The sequence below is a fragment of the Manacus vitellinus genome, unplaced genomic scaffold (genome assembly GCF_001715985.3).
Source record: "Manacus vitellinus isolate BGI_N305 unplaced genomic scaffold, ASM171598v3 scaffold_15_pilon, whole genome shotgun sequence".
NCBI classification, from domain to species: Eukaryota; Metazoa; Chordata; class Aves; order Passeriformes; family Pipridae; genus Manacus; species Manacus vitellinus.
The window spans coordinates 7,349,719-7,374,408 of NW_021939122.1; the positions used below are offsets into that span (position 1 = coordinate 7,349,719).

The following is a 24,690-nucleotide window of genomic DNA, read 5'->3' on the forward strand; positions in this document are numbered from 1 at the left end:
CCTTGGCAACGCAAAAGCAGTCTCGGGATCCACTGCTCACTGCTCAGGCTGCTTGGCTTGTGGCTGAGAGGTAAGGCTGACTGGGAACTGACTCATGGGAATTTTGGGGAGCCGCACATGGCCACCTTGTTTGCTTCATATTCTCAGAGGAACTAATTTCAAGCAGGACTTGAACCCGGTCTTGGGCACATCATCCTGTGATGAAAGCACAAGCTGGCACTGAACCGGTGCAAGTATGTTCCCCTAAGCCAAGTACATCTCCTCACAGAGTCCTTGAATCACTTCTGGCCCCTTCATGAGCCTCATTATCTGATCCGTCACCCCAGCATGCCACTGACAGCCCTAGGAATGGCGTTTGATCACAGAAGAGGAGAGGGCAGGTGTAAAGAGAGCCCATCCTGATCCTCTCTCACCTCATTCCTGAGGAGACAGGAATCAAACTTACTTTCTTCTCCGTTCACCTCTTCTGCTGGCAGAAGAGTGGAGAGAGATAAAGGCAGGCAAGCTGGGTGATAGTCATCTGAGGTATTCATGCTTCTTTGTCAAGCTTCTCCTAGACTAATACCAAGAGCTGGCCTTGCCTACTGACCACAGTTCTCTAGGAATCTACAGAGTGCTCAGGCATTCTCTTGCATCGTATCCCAAAGTGTTTTATTCTCCTGTTCTGCAACCCTACCTGTTAAACAGGGTGAACTGTACACAGCCCCTTCTCACACAGATACTTATTCTGCCCTTTGGGAAACAGACCTTGGGCAACCTTCAGGAGATTTCTCACCTAGGTCTTCTAGTGGAATTCCACACCACTCCCTTCCTAACAGACACACCCCTGCATGTGCTCTTTCACACAGCCCCAAGATGTGGTGCCTCCTCCTGCTGCTCTGCTCCCAGGGAATTGCCTTTTCAGTAGGATTCACAGCACACTCCACTCTGAGTGCAGACACAAGCTCATACAAGAAGACTCGCAACCCTGAATGCTTTATGAATGTTGTAAGTTGGATCACCTTCTCCCCCTTTCTTTCTAAAGCTTCTCTCCCAGTACCATTACCACTGTTCCATAACCAACAGTCCTTGTCAGGAAACTAAGAAGGGCCCCTTTTACATTTCCCATTTTCCCAATCTGCTGTTTCCAAAACCACTGCCTTAGAGTCACCATCAAAATGAGGACTGGCTCTGAACGTGCCAGGGACATATTGCACGAGGGCAGACACATAGCACTGTGTCACAGTGCACAGCTAGAGAATGCTGGCTGCTACTTTTGGCTCCAAGGCTAGGCAACTCCCTAGAACCTCCTGAGGAGCACTGGATGCCCAGGCTACTGAATTTTGATCCCAGCAACTGGACTCAGATGTGGACTGTGGCCAGAGCACAGATTACGTGCTCCAGTCCGTATCAAACTGAAGTGCAGACTTTTGCTGCATGTGTTTAGGATGAACCCCAACAGATATATGATAAATGTGAAGCTGTGTCATGCCTCATGACAAATGTTTGCAGCCAGCTTTTTCAACACATGTTGGTATTTTGGGCTACCGCACAAAGGGAGGAGTGCGAACCTGGCAAGAGGACAAAGAGCCCTCCAGCAACAGCCTGGAAGAAACCTTGATTCTCCTATCTGAACAGTCTGGGCTGCCACAGAGAAGAATTCCTTTGCAGTGGAGGCAAAGGCTGGTTTCTAATCTCAAGTGAAGCAAAGGCCTGCCCTTCCATAACAACCTGTTTGCTCAGAGGTAGGAGAAGTTGAACCCCTCCTTCAAACAGCAGATTCTCACAACACAAACTAATCCAAGATAGCTTGCCCTGAATCACCAAAGATTTCCTCAGAGTACATGCAAAATTAGGTGTAGGTGGTCTTATCAGTTCCTTTGACAAGGTCTCCACCCTTATTTGCCTTGCCTGCATGGCTTACCCAACCACACTTTGGCAAGAAAGGATTCATTATGGACCTCCCCACAGCTTTTAGCATTGTCTTATGCAGATAGGGCGGCATATTTAATCTGTAGAAAGGTACAATCTGTATCAGCCTTGCAAAGCATGACAACTTGTCTCCCAAAAGGTTAGTCACTGAGTACAGTTCTGCTTTGTCCCATAATAGGGAGCCAAAACCCAAACGACTACAATCTAAGCAGGTCTGGAGAGGACTCTGCTGCGTCTTTTTACAAGACCTGTAATATTTATTGTCAGCCAAGGTTCTTGTGGCCAGGGGCCTTGCCCTACCATCACAGTACATCTCACATTCACACTGTTCATTTTGGTTACCTTCCAGAACAGGACAACTTGCACGTTAACAAACTCTCCTTTGGCTTTCTGCAGAGTGAAATTATCAGATATCATGGGTACCCCAGTGAGGAATATGAAGTTACAACAGAGGATGGATACATTCTTGCTGTTTTCAGAATTCCTGCTGGGAGGAACAGCCGAAATACAGGTGTGACAGAGTTATAGGACATAAAGAAGGTCTGAAACCCAACTCCTACTTGGGTCCCCTCCCCTTGGCACATGCAATGGCATGTGTACCACACCTTTCTATCTCCACAACAGCATCTCATCAGAAATGTGGTTTGAACACTGAATCCATCTGAAGTCTGCACATTCACTGTCTCTGCCCTTATTTCAGACTTTGCTAATAATTTTGTCATATCCCAGTTTGGGATTTTTTTGCTCAAATGAGCTGTGGGGATGGATTGGTAAACTGGATTTGGAAAGGTTTTGTATTAACACACTAAGTAATAAACATATAAAATAGAAGCCTGATAACAAAGCCTCTGAGGTTAGGCATATGAATATTCATTCCTGGGCTTCTGAAGGACAGAGATATTCTTAAGGAAGGAGGTAAGAAATTATGTCATCAGTGAAAAGCAAATGCATTGCATCAGTAGTTTCATCACATTTTCTGAATGGAATAAAAATGTCTAGCTGAAATTTGAAGCATCCTGGGTACCACTACTTTGTTTAGTACTCCTTGTTAGAATTACAGACTTATTTATTTTGGATGCCTTCTCCTAATTGGATCTCTTCCTTTGGAGACCATTTGGACCAGCCTGACTCTCACAGTAAGGCTAACCAAGGTTAGATGAAGGGCCTCTCAGCCCTGCTCACTTCGTTACCTAAGGGTGGATATGCTTCTTTGGATGAATTTTTCTTTGTCTTCCATACACTATTACTCCCTCAGCAGTTTTCAGCTTTGGGTAGATGGTTTCAGCATAGGCCCTGTAAGTTGGCTTTCCAGTGCTAGAAGAGGTAGGGACAGGCCTCCTCAGTAAATTCTTTATTTGCCAGACCTGTCATAAAATGGCTATGAAATGTCATAAAAAGGTTTCTGCTTGCATGGAACAAACCTCCAGGTTTCTCAGAACAATATCTAAGTATAGTTCTCCTGGGAGCTTCTTGAAGAAGGAAACCTTTCACAAGCTGAACTCTGCACTCCAATGTTAATTACTGCTCCAGTTAAGAATATTTTAATCTTTTTCAGGGCAAAGGCCTGTAGTCTTCCTACAGCATGCTTTTCTAGGAGATGCTACTCACTGGATTTCCAACCTGCACAACGACAGCTTGGGCTTCATCCTTGCAGATGCTGGCTGTGATGTCTGGCTGGGAAACACCCGAGGGAACACTTGGTCTTTAAAACACAGGACCCTTAATCCCAGCCAGAAAGAATTCTGGAAGTTCAGGTACTCTGCAGAGAGAGAATTACTCAACATAGAAACTCCAAGGGGACTAGATAGCTTCAGCCTTATGCCTTTTACCTGAACCAGCATCATAACAGGATCTACACCAACCAAGGAGAGTAAAGAACCAGATGAAGAACAATGCTCATAGCTACTCAGAGTCAGGAGAACTGGCTGGGAATTTCAGACACTGGGAAATTAAATGTCATGCTGAGGAAAAGGGAGTACTGTGAGAGGGAGAGCAAGAACCTCAGCTAGAACAGGCTGAGCAACCTTGTCTAGAGATCTCTAATCTCTCACAGTTGAATTCAACCGAGAAAGAAATGTGTTTTGTAACCCATGCTGGTGAAAGTGTTGATTAAATTCAGTTCCCCAAGGGCTGCAGCTGTCAGGCAAAACTGGCATCTGCTCCACAGAAAGCCCAAGGCATCAGGCAGCCTGGCTGTATAGCTGTGTCCTTCTGTCCACTTCCCCAAATCAAGCAGACACAGCCTGCAACCTCATCCTTCAATGGGTCCTGCTGAGTGCAAGGAACAAAACTGACATTCACTAACTCACACTGTGATGGCTGAATTATCTGCAAGCTTTTTGTGTTTCTCCCTTTAGCTTTGATGAAATGGGTAAATATGATATTCCAGCAGAGCTGTACTTCATCATGAATAAAACTGGACAGAAGGATGTGTATTATATTGGTCACTCTGAAGGCACAACTGCAGGTAATGTTAGGACACTTATTCACAATGATTCATGTTCCAATCTGATCAGTGGGTGGGTCTCCCCATTGATTCTGTTGTTTTTCTTGTTCACAGAGAGCTAGAAAAACATAGAGGATTTTCTGGGTTGAGATTTGGAAAATATGCAAAACTTTTCTAAAAACAGTTTTGGTCACCGTTAATAAGAAAATAAACATAATAGCAGATGCAAATATAGTTTAACTTCTTAAATATTTAGAGACATAGAAGTGAACATTTACTGGGTACTTCAGGTACTGCCATTGGCTATTTTTCTCAGCAATAGGAATTTTCATTAAGTTCTTTGTTTGTATTAAGACGTACAACTAGAATCATAGAATCATAGAATATCCTGAGTTGGAAGGGACCCACAAAGGTCATCAAAGCCCAGCTCATGGCTTGGCACAGGCCAGCCCCAAGAATCACACCATGTGCCTGAGAGCATTGTCCAAATTCTTCTCTTCTTGAGCTCTGGCAGGATTGGTGCTGTGACCACTTCCTTTGGGAGCCTGTTCCTTGTGAACAGGTTGGAAAAACTAAAAATATAAAACAGCACATATAATACATAATTTAAATTAACAGAAGACAAGGAAAAATAACCTCAACATTTCTAAGTCATGTGACTTAATGTCAATCCTACAATTTAAAGTGTAGTTCATGAGTGGCTATAACTGGCCACATTACTGTTTAAAAGCGTAGTGCCAGAGACTGAAAATTAGGAAAGAAAAAATATTATTAACTTCTTTTCTCTTAGGCCCAACCTTTAGCATTAATTTATTTCATGGCCTCTGAATGCACCTAACTTTCTTCTAGCATCAGTTGAAAGCTCTTGATATTTATGGTTTATATGTAAGATCCATGAACAGATATTGATCAGAAATGAACAACTGCCAGTTCATTAGTGTAAACAACCCAGAAAAAAAAGAGAAGGAAGAGTGGGAAAATCATAATATTATCACAGCTCCAGATCTTACCTTCTTTGCCTCTCATAAGAGATTTAAAGACCCTCCTGGCAAAACAAACTAACCATCTAGGCTTTCTTCAGCTACTGGTGATGCAAACAATCAGTTGAAAACATTCAAACCTCCCAGTATTCAGCTGATTATTGTACAATTTCTTCATGAAAGCATAAACAGATAATATATATATTATATACATAATATAATAAACTATAATCTGAAAAACTCATTTTTAATGAGTGTTTCTTGAACTTTAGAGGGAGTTAATGTTATCATGAAAACCTCATTAACATGTTGCTACAAAAACTGTTCTGATGAAGGCAATGCCCAGACATGCTCTAAACCTCAGAATGAACTTTGCCTCCCAAATAAATTTAGTTTCAAGACTTATCTTCAACACTTGCCGTAAGCAAAACACGCAGCACAGACAAACATGAACAACAGACAGCAAATCTGGTATCAGTACCTACTGTTTATGTATTTAATTTATCTGTGGAAGATATCTTCACTAACTCAGTCTGTCTCTTCTCTGTTTGCAGGCTTCATAGCATTTTCTACATACCCTGAGCTGGCTCAACGGGTGAAAGTGTTCTTTGCTCTGGGTCCAGTAACTGCATGCCCACATGCTACAAGCATTCTGGTTAGGATAACAAATCTTCCTGAACCACTGCTCAGGGTATGTCATTTTTCCTTCTAAGGGGCCCAATGTCTTAATAACCTTCACAAGGTTCACTCAGCCTGAGATGAAGTGTTCCCAAACAAGTGACCTGCTGACACTGAGCTTGGGATGAATTGAGTGCTTTTGAAAAATCTGTTCCCAAACTCCATGGGGAAAACAGTCAGGATACAGAGCTTTCAGCAGCAGATCCCTGTGAAGCAGGAGACTAGTGAAACTCTATCTTGTTGTAGAACTCTTGCAGTTTAACTAATATTTTGCTGGCCTCATGCAGGAGGAACTAAACCAGTGCAATAGCAGCCATGGCAGTCTCTGGGACTTCAAAAATGATTAGGTATTAGGGTCATTACACTAGAAATAGAAGGATGGCTTCCTCCAGGATTGATTATAATAATATGAAAAGGGAAGAATAAATGATGCACTATGGGGAAGAGGGTGTTTTAAGGGGTACTGTGAGGGTAAGCTGTTTCAGCACTCCTTGCTCTAGGATGCTAGGCTATTAGCTACAATTTCCTGCATAAAATGCTTCTGTAACAAGAAAAAAAAGAGTTGCACTTTTCCTTTCCTTCAGTTAATGTTTGGCTCCAAAGGAGCCTTTCACCAGATCGGATTTCTGAAAGGACCTGTGACACAGTTATGTACAAACCTGGATAAGTTTTGTGCCCATGTTCTCTGTTACATAGCTGGAGGCAGCATAAAAAATCTGAACACGGTAAGTATATGCAAGAACACCTATTCAAAGTAAAACTAAAGTGATTTTGGAAGTTTCACCTGTACATTCTCTCCTTACCCAGTTACTGTCGTGCATGTAAACATACATAAACCACAACATAGTTCTCAGCAGACTGAGGGAATGCCAGGACATTGTGTGCTGTCAACAGCAGCAGCATGACTAGAGGTAGTGACAGATGGGACCAACAACTGGGCACATTCCTATTCCAGAAAGAAAGGACTGAATTCAGACTACACCTCTATTGTATATGTCAATAGATGTACTCTCTCTGGGGGCTAAGCCAACCAGAATTGGTCACACACAGATGTACTTTAAAAAGAGACAGTGAATAATGGAGTCGGATTTATTCTTGGCAATACAGTTGCCAGTTTCTTCCCTTGACATGTGGACACTGGGGTCCTCTGAACACTGGAATAGCTAAAAGTCAGGAAAAAGCCCCTTTTTAATTCCCACTTTTAAGACTACTTGCACCAAAACTTGGTCCCAAAGAACAACCGTAAGGGGCATTTTCCCATTTTGTTGACCTTAGAACTGGACCCAACAGCTCAATCTACAAGGTTCAGAGCTACACAAAGTCCTTACGTTGTGCTGAGGAGTGCAGCACACCTACAGTGGGATTCACGAACAGTAATGCATCAGTCAGAGGGGAAGGAGAGATAGAAGAGTTTTCCGTGTGCTTGCCAGCATATGGACACTGTGGTGTCAATCCCCTTTACAGTGGCCAAAGTGCAGAAGCTGGCTGTATAATGTTTATTACTGCAATATCTGTAATGACGGGGGGAGGCATTTTTTCCATCTATAACCACTTTTAAAAGCACATATGAGAAAGCAGTTAGAATCAAAGGTTCAATGCAAGAGAAATTAAAGGCATCACAGCCCTTTTGAATTGCAGAGCTAAACCATTAAGGATATTTCCTGATTTGTTAAGTCACTCACGTGGTCCTCAGGGCAAGATAACATGGCTGAGGAAGAATCTGGGGAGATGGAACTGGAACATCTCCCTAATAGAACTACAAAAAATACAAACAGAAACAAAATGTATCAGTTTTGTAAGTTGGCTTCTTTAGGACTAGGAGTGAAGTGAAGAAAAAACCAAATCTTCATAAGACTTATAGATGCATGGGGGTCTGGTGTGAAATGGGAAGTCTCCTTTGAAAGAGTTGGAAGGTTTTTCCCTAATTTTGTGGGGCAAAGGATCCCACAGCAGTACTGTCTTCGTGGAATGTACTGCTTTCCTGGAGAGGGCATGCAGATACATACTCTTAACCAGCTATTCTGAAGTCTGCTTTTCCATTTTCTGTCTGATATTCGAAGAATATCCCATTAATATGGAGGTTTAACAGCAGCAGTATGTTGCTCAGTTTCTTTGCATTTTTATTTTGTCACAACACTGAGTCTCTGTCTTTATAAAATTTCTGCTTTCTCCTCAGAGTCGAATAGACACATACGTAGGACATTCCCCAGCTGGAACATCAGTACAGAATATTATTCATTGGCAACAGGTATAACTGCGCACAGGTGTATAAACGGTCTCTTACTACTGCTTTTTATGCAACCAACAGCCTACAAGGAAATCCAGAGATCATGGATCTGGGAAGCTGACCATCACACTTTCTCACCTGCTGCCATGAGCACCTGCACACTTAATGTAGTCTAGAATGTAGATTTGCTCTTGAAGACACCCTTGACAATGATTCCCAGCAGTCAGTCCCACAAGATACAACTAGCCAGGAAATGGAGAAAACCCACTGACAGCTAGTGACTTTACAGTCTATTTTGCCAGCCTCTAACAAAGTCAGGTGGATAAAAGCAAACACAGATACAGCAAGATCAAATAGCAAAGACAATACAGCAAGCAGATTTCTAGCACACACCCAGCTACTTAAATCCTTGAAGCAAAGGTTTTCTAAATTGACAGGCCCTGGCTTTCTTTCAGCCTTTATTACATACAACTACTCACAAATGAAATTACTTTTCATGTTCATGCAAAAAATAAAACACCAAAACAAACAAAAAACTCCAGGTATATGTATTTAACTCTTCACTCATCAGTCCTGCAAGGCATATTACACTAGACTAGTAATAGCCCTGACACATTATAGACATTCAGGTTCTCTTTCCATGGGACAACTGAACCCAACTCTGTATTACGAACAGAAACCCCAACCTTAGTTACCCAAGGTAGTAAAGCAAAATTGTAAGTAATAAAACATACCAAGGGTGGAAGAAAAGGATCATGATAAAAAATTAGCAAGAGAAAAGGCAATGAAGCCACTTATCCTATGATCTACCCTCAATATCCAGGAAGCCTGCAACCAGAGAAAGGTGGGGGAGTAACTCACAGTCCACTACCCAAGCCTTGACTTAAATCATAGGCAGTAAAATGCCTCCTGCACTCTGCTTCTTGGTCTCCTGTCACTGTCATTTTATCTGTTCTTTTAACAGCTTGCACATACAGACCAATTTCAAGCTTACAACTACGGCTCTAAGGAAAACATGAAGAAATACAACCAGGTAAGGCAATATGTTTTCCTTGAGAACTCATTCTTGGGTCCTGGCAAAACTAAGAATAGAAAAATTCAAATTTTAGCACATGTGAATGCTACCAAGGGAAAGAGGGGTCTCAGGCAATGTTTCAACTGAATCACACACAAAAGTATAAAAGTCTATTCACAGACATGGCATGGACGATCCTTGCAGACAACTAACAGAAGTTCCTTTTGCCTCCCCTACTGATGCAGGGATGTGTCCAATAACATGCCAACTTAAATGTCATTCTCAAAAGGCAAAGAGCAACACCCAAGTCCTGGGACCGGATGAGTACAGTGCTCTTCAATTCCCCCAAAATCTTCAGGATCTGCCTTTCAGTTAAGGGAGGAAATGAATTTCACAGCTACAGTGATCTCTCCAGTGGACTGACAATCATTTCACTTTTAACCAGCACATTTGACTTGCAGTGTCCTGTGCTGTCTGCTTTCCACAGACAGAAAGACTCCAGAGATGTAATCAGTCCATTTCTATCTCGCATACTGTCTCAGAAATTTTCTAGAGTGAAATTATAAATGGCCAAATTATTTCCTTGTCACTTAAGTTCCAAGCATGAAAACTAAAATGAACAGTTGCACTCCATGCCCCAACAAAACTTATAGATTTTCACACCCTGAATATCAGGAAAGAGAAAGAGAGATGTTTGCACAGAATCCTTCCCTAAACATAACTTTTGATACAACAGCATTTACTCAGGCTTCTTCCCTTCTTACAGACTGCTCCTCCTGTGTACAAGATAGAGGAGATAACCATACCAACTGCTGTTTGGAGTGGAGGAGAGGACACATTTGCAGATCCAAAAGACACGGCAAGGCTACTTCCTCAGATTAGTAATCTCATTTACCATGAGCAGTTTCCTACATGGGGACATCTTGATTTCATCTGGGGTCTTGATGCAACTGAGAAAATGTATATGAAAATCATTGAACTAATAAAAAAATACTTTTGAAATTAATGAAAACAGAAAACATGAATGTATTCAAGCATGTACTGCAGGGATCACTTAATTTGAACAGCTTTTATTTCTACGAGACTGATTTGCCTAAGCCTACATTCTGTTGTTTTCACGTTTATCTTATGTACTCCATCAAGGCATTCCCATGCCCAATTTGTGTCTTCCTGTGGAGACCTAAAAGTGTAATTTGATCATTTCTCTGTTGAAATGAGCACCTTTATTTACATTAAATTATTTATCCCCTTGACAGAGGACTTGGCTTTTTTTTTTTTTATTTATTTTTTTCCCTCCTCACAGAGATCTTCAAACACAAGAAACTGAGCAGACTCAAACTCAAATTGCCCAACCAAGACCCTTTGCAGTCGGAGCTGGCATCCAACAGAATAGTTACACTGAAAAATATCTGTCTTCTTCAACACAGGAAAAATACACTAGCTTGTTCCTGCACCTAGTGTAGCACCCATTAGCAGTGCTAATCATGGCGTCTATCGACTGCACTTCTGACAGCTTATGGGAAAAGGCCAAAATTGTTAACAAAAACAAAGATCCATTAGATCAAGAAGGCAAAATACAGCAGCCTTCCAAAGGAGATTCCCTTTTATTGCTGCATTATTAAATCACAAAGCAGCAGGACATTTTAATACATTGCTTACAAATGCGGGTTTTCCTCTGCTTTTACCTATGCAAGATAAGATTCATGGATATATTATTATTATTATTGGTATTATCCCCTGCTGCATGCACCACTCTGAAAAGCATACTATCCTGTCCAGTCCCATGGGAAGGATTCATCTGGTTCTCGTCAACAGCATTTCATTTATTGATTTTTTTTTTCTTTAGTACACTGTTTATATTGGAAAGGTAGTCAAGAGACCTGTTTCTCTACGATGCCAAACATATTTTCATTATTATTTCTTAATGCATTAAAGTGATCTGGGAATTTGCTTTCTTTATGGTCTCCAGCAAGCCATTGAATCCCTTTTTGCTGTGTCTTATATGAAAAAAAAAAAAGAGAGAAGATAATCCTACCCTTGTAGCAACATAGTGAGAATTAAGGTGTCTGTAGGAAGGATGGAAGGAAAAAGTGCTCAGTTGAGAGACCTATTTTCCCAGTCACTCCCATTGTGGGAAGAGAAATACTAAGAGGAAGGGTACCAGACTTTGTACAACTGCTGTAGCATATTGTTTAGTTCCCCTATAGAACAAGTAATGTGCACTCTAAAGGATATTTTATTTTTGCATTGGCTGCCAACCATATGCAATATTTGGGCTTCCAGATATTTTATAGCTAGCTTTCAAAATCCACAGACTGCAGAAGTCAAGTAATAAGACTGATGAAGCAGATGGGAAGGGCAATATTTTGACCACTATTGCAATCATTCATGGCTCAGTAAAATCAAATTAACTCCTTTCACCCCACACATGGCCTTGGGGGTACTGACAAGTCTCACACAAAGTTGTCAAAGTCTACAGCAAGGAATGGGTGGATGTGGACCAAGTTTTTATCAAGTAACAGCCTTCACCCTCTGTTGGACATTTGCTGTTATGCAAGATGCATTGTCAGATGAGGTAATTTTCTGCATGTTTGAGAGTCCTTGATGACTAGGAAGCTTTTCTTAGCATGCTTTCAATGTTGTGGAACTGCAGTCTTCTTGCTATATCTAAGGGAGTCTCCCCATCCTGAAAGAAACAGATGAAACACATTGCAATATCATAGATATCGATCAAGTACAAGGAGCTTTCCTGAACTTGTCACCCAGATGCAGTGGTCTCCTGTGTAAGTTCCCCTGTCACATCCATGCTCTAAAACAAAGGTTTCAGAACATGCTGGATCTAATACTACTTTGAAGACAGACAGCCATTCCACTGTTTCCTGGGACTAATATCCAAAAGTCAATTTTGGATATTAGCACAGCTTTAAATCTTAGCACAGCTAAGATCTGGATTCAAGAGCAACATGGGTAATACACTGCTCACCTCAACTCAGTAATGCAGATACTCCCAGGTCAGTATTGATTTGGGCAACATTTGAGCTATTCTGGTGACAGGAGCAGCTTGACTTAGCCTCTCGCAGAATAATGGTGTACAACAGCATGAAAAGCACCAAAGAAGGCTCTTACCACTCCCCTGTAGCCTGCTCCTTAGGGAACAGAACTGTAGAGCACCTCTGAGTTAAGAAGAGGTACTGTAAAGACAGATGAGATGTGCCAAACCAGGGGACATAAGGGCAGTGTTTACTGGTAGAAAGCCATCAGTGAAGGATTTGTACTTCAAAGTTGCTCTTGCCAACAAAAGCAATGGATCAAACGTTTTATACCAAACAGGAAACAACTCCACTGCCAGGAAGCTGAGCACCCTTTTCTTTAAACTGCTGCACACCAGCTAAGACTTCCAGCATACTGATTCACCCTCATGATAAGGAAATACAGTTACCAATTTCACCTTCTTACCTGATTCTTTACAGAAGTGTCTGCATGAGCTTCAAGCAGTAGAGGAATGACTTCCTGATTTTTCATTTCACAAGCATAGTGAAGGGCTGTGCTACTAGACTGAAGGGATACAGAAGCAGATGAATTTTAGTTCTATGAATTCTGTAGTAGACCTTAAGCAAGTACTTGTAGCCTTATCAGTTTCCCTCAACAGATGGATGCAAAACACACATATCAGTTTCTACCACAACACACTACACAGTAAAACAAATACATTATCATAAGAGCAACAGGACCAACAAATAAAAATCATTCCTTCCATGGAAAGTAGCTGCTAAAACAGGTCTGATACCTTCAGCAGGAAGCCAGTAGTTCTTTACTAATTTCAGAGGATTCCAGGATATTGATCCCAACAATACTATTTGCTTGCACTTCAGCATTTTAGAATTTGGTTGCTGATAAAATTGGGTATTCTTTTCTATCTTAGAGTAGAGGAGGTCTTTACCACACCCAAGTAGGTTAGTGGATACAGGACTCTGCCTATGGCAGATCAGCACACTCTGACGACCAAGAGTAGACACAGGATTTAGCCCTGTGGCATGATTTTTGCCTAAAAATATGCTCCAGTTCAAGAACTCATAAATGCTGATAAACTGAGACCCTTATGTCAGTAGAATCTTTATAGGATTGGGTATGACACACACATAAGTATTTCAGCCCAGCTTACCTAGATTCTCTTATGCAGGCATTGTTCAAAAAAAATAATTAGTTGATCAGTGGGGATTATTTCTGTGTACATTAGCATATTAAAAAACTGTTGCCTAAACATCAAGGGGAAACACTGAATTTTCCTGGTACGTCACACTCAGTTCAGTCCCTGATCCCATTCTATAGCAGGCCTATGTTGCTAGAAGATTCTGAAGTCTGGTTTTAGAGTTGTTGCATGCATGCAAACCACATTTGCATTTTTATAAATCCACTTACAGAGTCTATAGCATTCACATCAGCTCCAGCTCTGAGCAACATCTTGATCAGGTTTTCATTCTGTTTAGTCTTTGAGACCTGTTTGGTGCAAGAGAAAGAGTAACACAGTAAGACAGTTCATCTATATATAGTGCTAAGTAAATTTGGGCTAAATACTGTGGGTTTTTTCCAAAAAGAAGAGTGTCTTCTGCAAATACCAGGCTGATGCAGTGCTGCAATTCTGTTCCTACACCAGCTATATTCACAGCAAAATTCCTGTTTCTTCTGTTGTATTCATCTAGTCCCTGCTTTAAGAAAGCAGTCCTGTGTACTATACAGGTTCCTAGCCTGAAATACTGCCATGAAAAATGTCATAAAGGGAAAGGGAAAGATACAGTGTTTTTCCTGCTTTCATTCAGACTCACCATGAGAAGATATCCAATAAGCATAACTGGCATGAGGATTATGATGAGCACATAGTCAAGGAAGGTAAACCGTTTTCTCACAGCATAATGCAGGCAAGTGCGGTCCTTCTAAACACAGAATAACTCTGATTAGCACCAGATTCAGTGATCTGACTTTATTTGTTTAATATCGACAAGAGTAGACCATTTTAGATTTCACAAGCTTTCTTTTAGACTATCTACTGGAAATATTCCTCTGATTTCCAAGCAGAAAGGGACACATTTTGCATTTTGCTTCCTTCAAGTAGAAGCATATTTAACACATATAGGGGCATGGAAATTGGACTACACGTGCAAGGAGGATGTGGGATCCAAAGGATTCCATGTGTATGTCTGCACACCTAGACATGGCTGCAGAGACTGAAAACACAGAGTGGACATCTCGTGGGTACTATCACCACCCATCAAGTTAAATCAGCAGGAAGAATCCCCACAGCTCCTCTTCTTATGGAGGTGCTGGTTACTGAAGCAAGGACATATGAGACTTTAGGACATCTCCTTTGGGACATCTGAGAAACACAGGCAAGTAGCAATAACCACCACAAATTCCTAGTGAGAAGAGAGTTTAAAGAAACTTTGAATACTGAATGTACCAAAGCAACTAACGGGCAGGGCTACAAAGTTTCATGCTAAAGTGTTAAGCTTCTCCCAGATTGTCAAACTGGAATTTGAAAAACTAGGTTATGTTACACAGGGGCCCAAAGTAAGCAGATAAGCCCTTCTGTGCCACCTGCTGTTCCTCATTCTCAGTCTTGAGCACCACAGTTAAGCTCTGTGCCTAAGGGCCTTATTCCATCTATGAAGGTGAAGCAGGGAGGCATTTAAGAATGCCAGGCATGGCTAGCAAATGGCTACCAATGACATTTAAACTATCTTAATGCAAAACACTGAACCCTTTAAAAGGGACTTCGAGGTAAGATGGACAGCTTTCTGCATTAAGAAGAATAGGTGGGATAGAATATTCCACTGGCCTCATGAACATTTGCTGCCCTTCTATGAAATGAAAAAATGCACTGGAAAGCAGATATGTGAGATAGCCCACAAATGTGTAGGAACTTGATAAACGTTGCCTTGATATAATACAATTGACAATGCTGTGCTGTTTTTCCTTTTTAGCACCCTTGACATCATAAGAATAAATTACTAATGAAGCCAGAACACACATCTTTCAGCCACTTTTTATTTGTAACCTACTAGAAAATTTATCACAAAACCACACTTTCTCATCACATTAGGCATGGTACTTAGTTGTTGGCTGGGGTTAAACAACAACAGCAAGGAAGGTTGGTTTCCTAAATTAGGGAACAGGGCAGGAAGACAGAGAAGGTTTCTCTTCTTGCCCCCTAGGATGCTACTGCTCTGTACTATGACAAGCTGCGGGTCTGGCAAGGAAGTAAGGAAGGTTTTTATAGAGTCAGTCTCTCTTCGGGGACATATTTGTGAAAGGTCAACAGGTTCTTGTTCAGACCTTCCTTTTAACCAGGGTGAAGAAAAAAGCAGAGGAAAAAAACTACAGAAGAGACAGACACAAGGTGGAGGGCAAAGTGAATGTGGAGTGCTGCATGGGTAAGCAGTCAGAATCCACTGGGGACTGGGGATGGCATGCAGTGTTACCTAATGGGGAACATGAACACTGAGAAAAATTCAGGTTTGCAATGTTTATTATCTTGTGTGCATTAACAAGTTAGGAAAAGACATTAGGAGACAAACAGAAACATATAGGTTTATTGAATTACAATTTAGGGGTTATAGTTATGCCTCAGTAGGAAACAAACATCAGTTTTGGCTGTGCTTGCCAGTGTGCCCACTGGCACTCCAAGAATCTGAAAGAACAGTCATTGCAAAGGAGTCAGTGTCCACTTACCTTATTTTTGAGGTTGACATCAGCATGTCTTCTTAGAAGATAGCTAACTATCCTGTTGTTTCCCTTTTTACATGCACAAATTAAGGGGGTGTCTCCACTGAAGCTGTCCTGGATATTCAGATAGTTGCAGTTGCGCTCCAAAAGGAACTGAACTTTATTGAAATCGTTGTTATAAGCTGCCTGACAAATGGGCTGAAGGGAGAAGATAATATTCATCAGTGTATGTTTCATTAAGACATCCATACTTCCTATTCTGACTTACTACTTGCACATCCCAAAATAATTGACAAAGGTTGTAGTTCTTGGTGACTTCCAGAAGATGGTGGTAGGAGACACTCCTGCAGCTGCCACACAGCAGCTCTCAGCCCTCAGCCCCAGAAGTCACAGCCTTTGCACAGTGGAATGAGTTTTCTGTTAATTTTGGATGTTATTTCTATAATTCAAGAAATAAATCCGGTTTATTTGCAGCCTTTAAAAAAAAAACGGCGTCCAATCTCATAGGAGCTGGTCACTGTATTAAGCAGCAAGCAAAGACAAGTCCAAGTTCTCTCTGAGTTTACAACAGGCTTTGCCTTTGTCTGAGCACTTCTGAACAGAAGGTACCACTCCTGACTCATCAGTTCTCAGAACAGAACAACACTTCAGGTGAAAGTTGAGAAAACAACCCCCCCAATGTTTCTTTTCAAGCTTCAAGCTAAACTTTTACCTAAAAATTATATGTCTTTATGCCCACAACTCAGACCCTGATTGGCTTTGGAGAATTGCTTGCTGCTCAAATTTTGCTTAGTATTTCTACACATCCTTGACCTAAATTGCAATTCCTTCCCTCTCCAGCAGCACGAATTCAGACTAAGGAGAGGCTGAGAATGGCAAGAGTAATACAAGTTTCTAACAGCCTAATACAGGCAGAAAGTAGCAGGTTGGTAGTATTTGAGTTCTCCAGTCAAAAAGAGAACAATTTTCTTTTTTTCTGTCTTTGATACTGAGGATTTTATTCAACATTTTACAAAATAGTAATTTTCTTTAAATACTGTCTGCAGTTTTTCCTTTCCATTTTCCTTTTTTCAAATCCTAAATACACTACATGGCCCTGAACTCCAAGCTGTTTCCTCACTCTGCCTGCAGTTACTTCCCTCCTCTCATACTCTCCCCCCATATTAAAATTATTCTTCTTATTTATACTTTCACTTCAGCAAACTTTGATCTACAACACAAGTTTACCTCCAGCATCATTACTGCTTCTGGACAGCTGCATAAGAAAGTGATTTGTTTCCTAAGAAAATATTTACATGTTTACCAGACCTTGCACCACTTCTTGTTTTGTTTTTATTATTTCAGATAAATATCAACAGAAAATACCTGCAATATTGTAAATTTGCACATCTGTCTGTATTCTTATAAAAGCCTACACATACCATTTGCTATTTTGCACTCCACCAGAATCAGAACTGTTTTAATGGTTTTGAGGAGAAACCCCTCCTTTAAACCTCTTTTGGTGTGACCAGCATGTAGGTGCCATCTAAACGATCAGTTTTCTGTCATGTCAGTGTCTAGTACTGTATCTTCAGGTCCAGGAAAAAGAAGGTAAGTGGAGTCTGTCTGCACCTCTGATTTCCCTTCTATTTTTGCTTTTAGGTATTGCTTTGCTTATTTAAAGATGCAAAAGATTTGCTGCTTGGTTGAACACCTGATCAAATTGCAGTCATTTACCATACAGTCTTATTCTTTCCTAGAATGATACTTGCTAGTTCAGCAGCTCATGTCAGCAAATGACATGCTTTTTTGCTTTTCTTTCTGTACTTGCTAGGCCATTAAACCCAAGGCATTTCTGACTGATACTCTCACTGACCCATGGGATCTTTTTCTAAACCTTACACTACTGTTGAACTCAGTTCTAGAGCCATGAATAATGATGGAGCACATACCACTCCCTAGGAGACCACATTATTTAGGACTGAAGTCATGCACAGAGACCAGCACATATGACTCATGCTATTTTACCTACCGAAACCAGCTGTTCTCAGAAAACATCCAGGGCACAGAGAATGTAAGGAAGCAATTCTCATCCATTCCTACAGCTAATACATAGGTAATTGATGTACTTGAAGTATTTTTTTACTTATTGCTATTCCACTGCAGTGGTGGTTCTTTGTAGAAATTATTCTCTCCTGCACTAATATGTTCTGTTCGTGTTTAAAGAAAAAAAATAGTCAAACTTTTTTCCTGGTTTTATGGGATTTTTTTGAGGCCCACTCTGCTGGTTTATATTCTAGAAAATGCCTCTTTTAGTCAAAAAAAATGGAAAAGTCCCATGGATCAAACTCATAGTATACCTCCCAAACTGGCAAACACAACTCCATGACTGGAAGGACAAACATAGTAGCAGAATATTTAAGTAAGGGAACAAAGCAATACAGACAACTATAAATTCATTATATTGATATCAATAACAATAGAGATTCAGAAAATGTGTTAGGAAAGAACACAAATCAGCATTATTGTAATAAACTTGTAATAAATTTCAAATAAGTGGCAATCAGTCACCTGTCTAATAAAGGCAACAGTAACAGCAACCAGTGGCAAATGCTGTATTAGAGAGTCTCTCTCACAGAAAGAGAAGAGAGTTGTTATAGAAGGCACTTAACTGGGATAGTGAATACAGTTCTTTTCACTTGTGTCCAAAAATGAGATTAGACTATGGCAGGATCATGAAACATCTCTACAATTGAGGAATATGAAGAGCCTGAAGAAAGATTGATTTGCTTAGCTGGGCCAGGTACAGACAAGGTTGTAGGTGTTCCAAAATAAATTAAAGGGTAAGTGTTAATTGGTTTCAAGGAACAAGGTAAAAAAGGTGGTATATCTGGCCAAGAAATTTAGCATGAAAATTATAAAGAGATTTCTATTAATCTGCAGAGTAAAATAACAAAACAGGCTTTCAGTAGCAGTAGAATGGACACAAAACCTTACTGGCTCCAGGCTTGAGCACGTGCCAGGATTTCTGTGTTTGTGAAGTCTCTGCCACAAATCACTCTTCCATCTCTCACTTTTTTGGGTTGCCTCTCTGGCAGTCCTTTCTAAAGGAGGACTAACTGTGCTTAAGACTGTTTTAAACAATTCTCCAAACTTTGCTTACAAGACTAATAGAGTTTCTTACAGACAGTTAGATGGCATCTATCTGGAAGATCAGCAGGGAGGCCAATTATGGAGTTAGAACAATGTTAGGTACAAGCAGTAGATTCTATCCAAAACCCAAGAAAACATATTTTCTTTAAGTCTACAGAAAAGCTTGGAGGATAAAAGACTGCAAAACCTCACTCAATTATCTACAGTGTTAGAAGACTGCCTCAGCAGTGATACAGCTTAACAACCAGCTTCAGATTTTCATGTTATTGTTATCCACCCATCATACACAAGGGGGGAATAAACCTATGGGATACGTACTCAGAATAACTGGGCTTCACATGCAAGGTGGAAGCCATGTCCAAAGAATCCAGAGTTCACACCTCAGACTTGGGCTCAGGTGTGGAGTAGAGCAGGAGTATGAGAGCAGAAATCTGATGGCAGTGGAGGAAAGCCAGGAGCCCCTGCAGCTTCCCTTCTTAGAGATGCACTGGCAACTGGAGCACAGATATAATGTCTATGACGTCTCCTTTAGGTATGTGTGAGAAACAAGGGCCAGTGCTCCCACAACAAAAAACTCTGAAGAAAGTATCAGTGGGAACTGAGTTCAAAACTTCTGGAGAGGTTTGCAGTCCAAGAGTGGCTACTCTTGCCTACACCACATTATTTATAAATTCCCGTGTCCTGACTGCCCCAGAGAACTCACAAAAGACCTGGCCCACCTCCATAACGTAGCAGGGCAGACCTGGCACAGGCACAACAAACATTGCACCCAATAAAAACATGAGCTCAGGTGTGAAGGGAGGGGGAGCAGGACCAAGATTTCCAGTTTAGGCAAAGAGGAAGAGAGCACCTCTTTGAAGTGTCTGGCAGCAAAGCCCTTCTCTGCTCCTAATCACACATCTGCAGCACCACTCAACATTCAGACAAGATACAAAAGATGAGCCTGACAGCACAATGCTGCACAAAACACACGATGGAAGGGAGGGAAAACAGAGAATCACAACAGCAAACTCCTTCCACCCCAACCAGTTGTGCCTTTTCCCTGCCATAGCATCAGGGCTAACCATGAACCAGAGCACAGCCTGCCCGACTGAAAAAAGCAAAGAACAGACACTGGAGGGTGGAGTTTGAAGATTATATATGCCAATGATTGAGTGCTTAAAATCTCTTTTTCTACAATACTTCTGCAAGCCCTTCAGACCAGGATTTAATTGTTCAGTATCTACTTAAGGCTTCAGGAAAGGTGAGAAGTACTCATAGGAGAGACAAGAGTTTTCATGGCTGAGATCACTCAATACATGATAACCAGATAAGGAGTGCAAGAGTAGCAAAAAAACTTTCACTGTCGGGAAATTCAATTGCAGAACAGATTCTTTGATTTTTTTTTTATTTTTTTATTTTTAATTAATTGTGGGACATGTGATTGGTAATTTACTCATATCCAGATGAACGGCCACATCTGAATTTGTCTTCTTGTTTTCAGGGTTTCTTGTATCTCTCTCTGCTTAGTTTTGCTGAGCTAGTGATAAACCTCAAGCTATTTAGCAAGTTCTACCACACATGAAATAAAGGTTAAAGGCACAGTATGAAGGACAAAGCATTCAGCCAGTAGAGAGGAGGTGAAGGTAAAGCCTGTCATGCAACTAGGAGAGCAATTTTGGTTTATAATTGCTTCCTCCTTTGAGAACAGCCAGGGATTGCCTAAATTACATCAACACTTTGCAGTTGTTTAGACAAAAAGGAGATACGTTGCAATGTCAAAATATTCTGAACCAATTCACAGCCTCTTCCTGTGTATTAAATTAATTCAAAGGCACAGTATGAACTAAAAGGGAAGTCTAAATCATGTTTAGGATGCTGAGGAATGCCCTAATATCCAATGCATACTTCTCAGAAAAGGCAACTTACACTGTCTTATTTTTATTTCTCTAGATTTCTGTCCTGTAGAAATGAACCATACTTTACCTAGAAAACTGTATCTCAAAATTTTTAAAGGAAGAAAGCTAATGTATATGAGAATATTGACTAATAAGCATGGAAAATATGGACAGCATTTGAACATTCTTTAAACACCCATTTAATTAAGTTAGATGATACTGGTTTCCTGTGCAATACTATCTCAGAAGAGTAGACCTGGAGAGAGGCAAAAAATCGTTTCAGAATAAGCTACAGTCTATTCACCAATCACCTTATGAATGCACAGATTCAAGGTCCTTGTAATACTGAAAGAGGAGAAGATACTTGATTTCATTGAATAGCTTTTTAAATATAAAAGAGTGTCTTTCAGCAAAGAAATGTACCCTTTTAAAGGAACAGCTATGTGATGCTATCTCCAGAAAAAGAAATAGCAGTGCAACACACTCTATTCATAGTCAAAAAGGACCAAAATCCTTATTTGTTCCCATGTGTACAAATGGAAAGTTTATAAAACAATATGTTTAGGTATCATTTATGTTAAAGTCTAGGAAAATACTAAATGAAGCATGGCCCGTGAACAAAACCATAAAGATAAGTCCAAAGAAAAAAGAAATTCCTTCCTAAAACAAGTTTGCAGGGAGGGGAATATTTTCTTAGGCATTAGCTTTATTATCTATATTCAATGTAAGCCAAGGGGTTGTCTGATTTTGAAAAGTTGTCTGTTGCTTGCACCACATTCCAAATCATTCTGATCTCAACACAGAACACCAAAAAATGTTGAACACATACTTCGTGAAGTCACAATAATTACACTGGTTATTGCATTTCCTTTGCTCCTACAAAAAATACTTCTGACAACTCGCAACAGGCAAAGAAAAACATTTCCAAAGGGAAAAATGTTCCAGATCTGTATAAGCCTGTGTATGGGGGACAGCGAAGGGAACAAACCAAACCCAGTGAATATCCACACCTTCAACAGCTTCAGTTACTGTGCAAAAAATAGTCACGTACCTCTGAGTAGAGTATCCCCATGCCTGTTCTTCACTGCTTGAGTTCGTTCTTCTTCAACCGCCCAACAAGTTAACCACACTTGAAATGCTCTCGAGTTTGTTTGAATCTGGTTAATATTTAACTTAAAAGTATCACACTTTCTTATGCTACATTTCCATTCAGTGCGTTCTACTTGGTAGAATAAAACAATTGTCTTCAGAAACCCAACCCAGGGAGGTAAACGTGAGAACAGCAGCTTGCAGAAGACTGACAGAACAAGTTACAACACAGAAGCTTTTTCCTTTGTCATTTTTGCAATAACATCCTTCAGTTGCCTAAAAAGGAAAGCAGCAAAACAGGTCGAGGAGAGGAGGAGGGAGAGAGAGAGGAAGAAAGTTTCACGAGTGAAGAAATGGAGAATAGAATAAAAAGCATGAAATCTAAAACTTAAAATAAGTAACTACAAATGGTAGCTAGTGTGCCACACAAGCTACTTCTGACTAAAACATATTCCCAATGCTCTGCAAGAACGTCTCAAGACTCCTGTCAGGAAAAGGGAAGCAACTAAATCCCACGCCTTTAATGAGACCTCCCAGTATAATTATCCTCAGTCTCTAATTAAACAGGCCATCTGCTTTCATCACTTTTTGCTCAGTCTTCTCTTCCTAGCCCAGCCCAAACAATGAATATGATTCATGTTTAACCTGATAATTTTATATGTTAATTCAGAAGAGAATTATTGTTGATGGCTCTGATGATAAGATGCTGTACTACACTCAGGCTTTCTGAGTAGGGCATGTGTATTTCGAGTGTCTGCACTCACCTCAAAATATCTTTTCCCTTTATATTTTAAATTCATGTTTCCTGTATTTCAAGCAAATTTTAAAATGAGTTTTAAAACATATGCATGTAAGTATGCATCTTAAATCCAAGCCCTTTACCTTACATTTGAGAACTTTAATTTCCACATAACTTCATATTTATTCTCCAATGAGGTGGAGGACCATATAAAATTACTTACACTATCTCTATCCTTCTCCAGTTAAAGTACTAGTATAGCACCATGGCTGTAGTGTTTGTTTGCTGACACCAGTTTTAGTGGCTGTTTATCTGAAGAGAATTACATTGACATGTAACAGAAACAGACATCTACCTGTGACAAACTCACTAGGATCCTCACAATAGATTGCTCTTTCAGCACGTGGTGAAAATTCTGTAGGACTAACAACATGGAGGAGTGAGTAACACCTCAAAGGTGAAAAGGTATTCCTCACCCGTACTTCTTCACATCCAGCTCCTAAGGAATTCACATCTTCCTGCATCAGCTGGCCAGGTTGTTGAAATTTCTCAACTACAACTTGTTGAAAGACTCGTCAAATCACTATGAAGTTACATATAACAATTTAGTAATTTAATTAATCCTTTCCTAATACAAATAAACAAATGTATAGTAATCTAGAAAACTATTTTAAAGAAACAACAAACAAACTAACAAAAAAAAAAAAGACCATCCTCTACAAATCAGAGTAATAGCTTCAGGCAACATTTCTCCCAAGAGACTGTAAATTATATTTAATCCAGCATCACATCTCAGGTCCTCTTGAAAAGCACTTTGGTTAGAGCTTCAGTTGCAGAACAGATAAGCAGCTCAACCATGATGAGGCATGAGACTCAAGCAAAGCTATATAGTCACAGGTTCACTTCTGTTACACATATGCTTTAGTGTTCTTTGCCATGCTTATAATTACATTAGAATCCTGAAAATGTTGATTTTCGTTGTTGTTGTTGTTGAATATTTCTTTTTTGTCCAAAAGGTGCCAAGATTCAGTACATGGGCAGACTGTCACCTACTCAGCATGTAGGAAACATGTACATATATGCCCGTGGTCCCTTCCTCTGCTGCCTGTCTCCATAAAGATGTGCTGTCTTGATTCTGTGCAGTCGCTTGTCAGAGCAGCCAGCCTGCATCCTTTCAGAGCTGCAAGCCTGATGTTATGCATCAAAGTGCATGCTTGCTAAAGGAGAAGAGGAAGAAGTCTTTGACCCATGGAAATGGGAAAAAGGAATAACTGATAGTTTAATTTTGTTCTACTTGGATTTTCTTCCCTTGGGATATCACTGTGGATGCATGAAAATCTCAGCATTGAAAACGTGTACATAAATTGAACATTTTGCTATTATAGCTCCGAATCCATTTAAGTTTTCCTTGTAAGTTAACCTGGCAATTCTAACATCTGGTAAGCACATTAAATGACCCGGTGCCTTTCTGTCCCATTTACAGTGCATGAGAAAAAAAAACGTTATGATCCTCTCAAGAGTACTCTGATGTATTTCTAAAAGTTTTAAGGTTATTTTCATTAAATATCAAAAGTCTCCAGAAATGGCATTTTCAATGTATCTTTCAGATACCTTCCTCTATTTTTTTTTTTTTAAATATTTCAGTTAATTCCAGTTTGCCATGGTAAATGCCACTGTTTGGCACTGTTTCATTGCATAAAAAGACTAGATTACTGTTCCAGGCTCCAACAGTCAAGACTTGGCCATTGAAATTAAGGAGACAGTGTTTGCCAAGCCTTAGAGTTAATTGGTGCATTATATCTAATTTAGAAAACATTCAGATAAAAGGCTTAAAACATGCCAGCTTAGTCAGGTGACTATTCAATACACAGAAAAA

General features: G+C 40.3%; 2 protein-coding genes across 2 annotated transcripts; one reads left to right on the forward strand and one right to left on the reverse strand.

The window, feature by feature from the left end:
- Positions 1-10,502, forward strand: LOC103763105 (lysosomal acid lipase/cholesteryl ester hydrolase-like). The gene is made up of 10 exons (XM_018068915.2): positions 1-70; positions 849-987; positions 2,308-2,422; positions 3,467-3,665; positions 4,269-4,378; positions 5,892-6,028; positions 6,600-6,740; positions 8,192-8,263; positions 9,207-9,275; positions 10,024-10,502. The coding sequence occupies exons 2-10, from the start codon at positions 856-858 to the stop codon at positions 10,255-10,257; spliced, it is 1,209 nt and encodes a 402-aa protein (XP_017924404.1). The 5' UTR covers positions 1-70; positions 849-855; the 3' UTR covers positions 10,258-10,502.
- A 973-nt stretch (positions 10,503-11,475) lies between these two features.
- On the reverse strand, positions 11,476-24,297 carry ANKRD22 (ankyrin repeat domain 22). The gene is made up of 7 exons (XM_008929824.3): positions 23,291-24,297; positions 22,038-22,351; positions 15,984-16,175; positions 14,081-14,188; positions 13,677-13,754; positions 12,714-12,812; positions 11,476-11,943 (listed from the first exon to the last, which is right to left on the reverse strand). Exons 2-7 carry the CDS (start codon positions 22,056-22,058, stop codon positions 11,866-11,868), a joined length of 576 nt encoding a protein of 191 aa, XP_008928072.1. The 5' UTR covers positions 22,059-22,351; positions 23,291-24,297; the 3' UTR covers positions 11,476-11,865.
- Positions 24,298-24,690: the final 393 nt, after the last annotated feature.

Bases quoted from the DNA above. Each gene is read 5' to 3' on its own strand.
- ANKRD22 (XM_008929824.3), bottom strand. From the start codon at position 22,058: ATGGGGATACTCTACTCAGAG. The intron at 16,176-22,037 runs GTACGTGACTAT...TTCTCCCTTCAG, and splicing joins TGGGGATACTCTACTCAGAG to CCCATTTGTCAGGCAGCTTA. The intron at 13,755-14,080 runs GTGAGTCTGAAT...TGCACCAAACAG, and splicing joins TTATTGGATATCTTCTCATG to GTCTCAAAGACTAAACAGAA.
- LOC103763105 (XM_018068915.2), top strand. From the start codon at position 856: ATGTGGTGCCTCCTCCTGCTGCTCTGCTCCCAGGGAATTGCCTTTTCA. The intron at 2,423-3,466 runs GTGTGACAGAGT...AATCTTTTTCAG, and splicing joins GAGGAACAGCCGAAATACAG to GGCAAAGGCCTGTAGTCTTC. The intron at 3,666-4,268 runs GTACTCTGCAGA...TTCTCCCTTTAG, and splicing joins AAAGAATTCTGGAAGTTCAG to CTTTGATGAAATGGGTAAAT.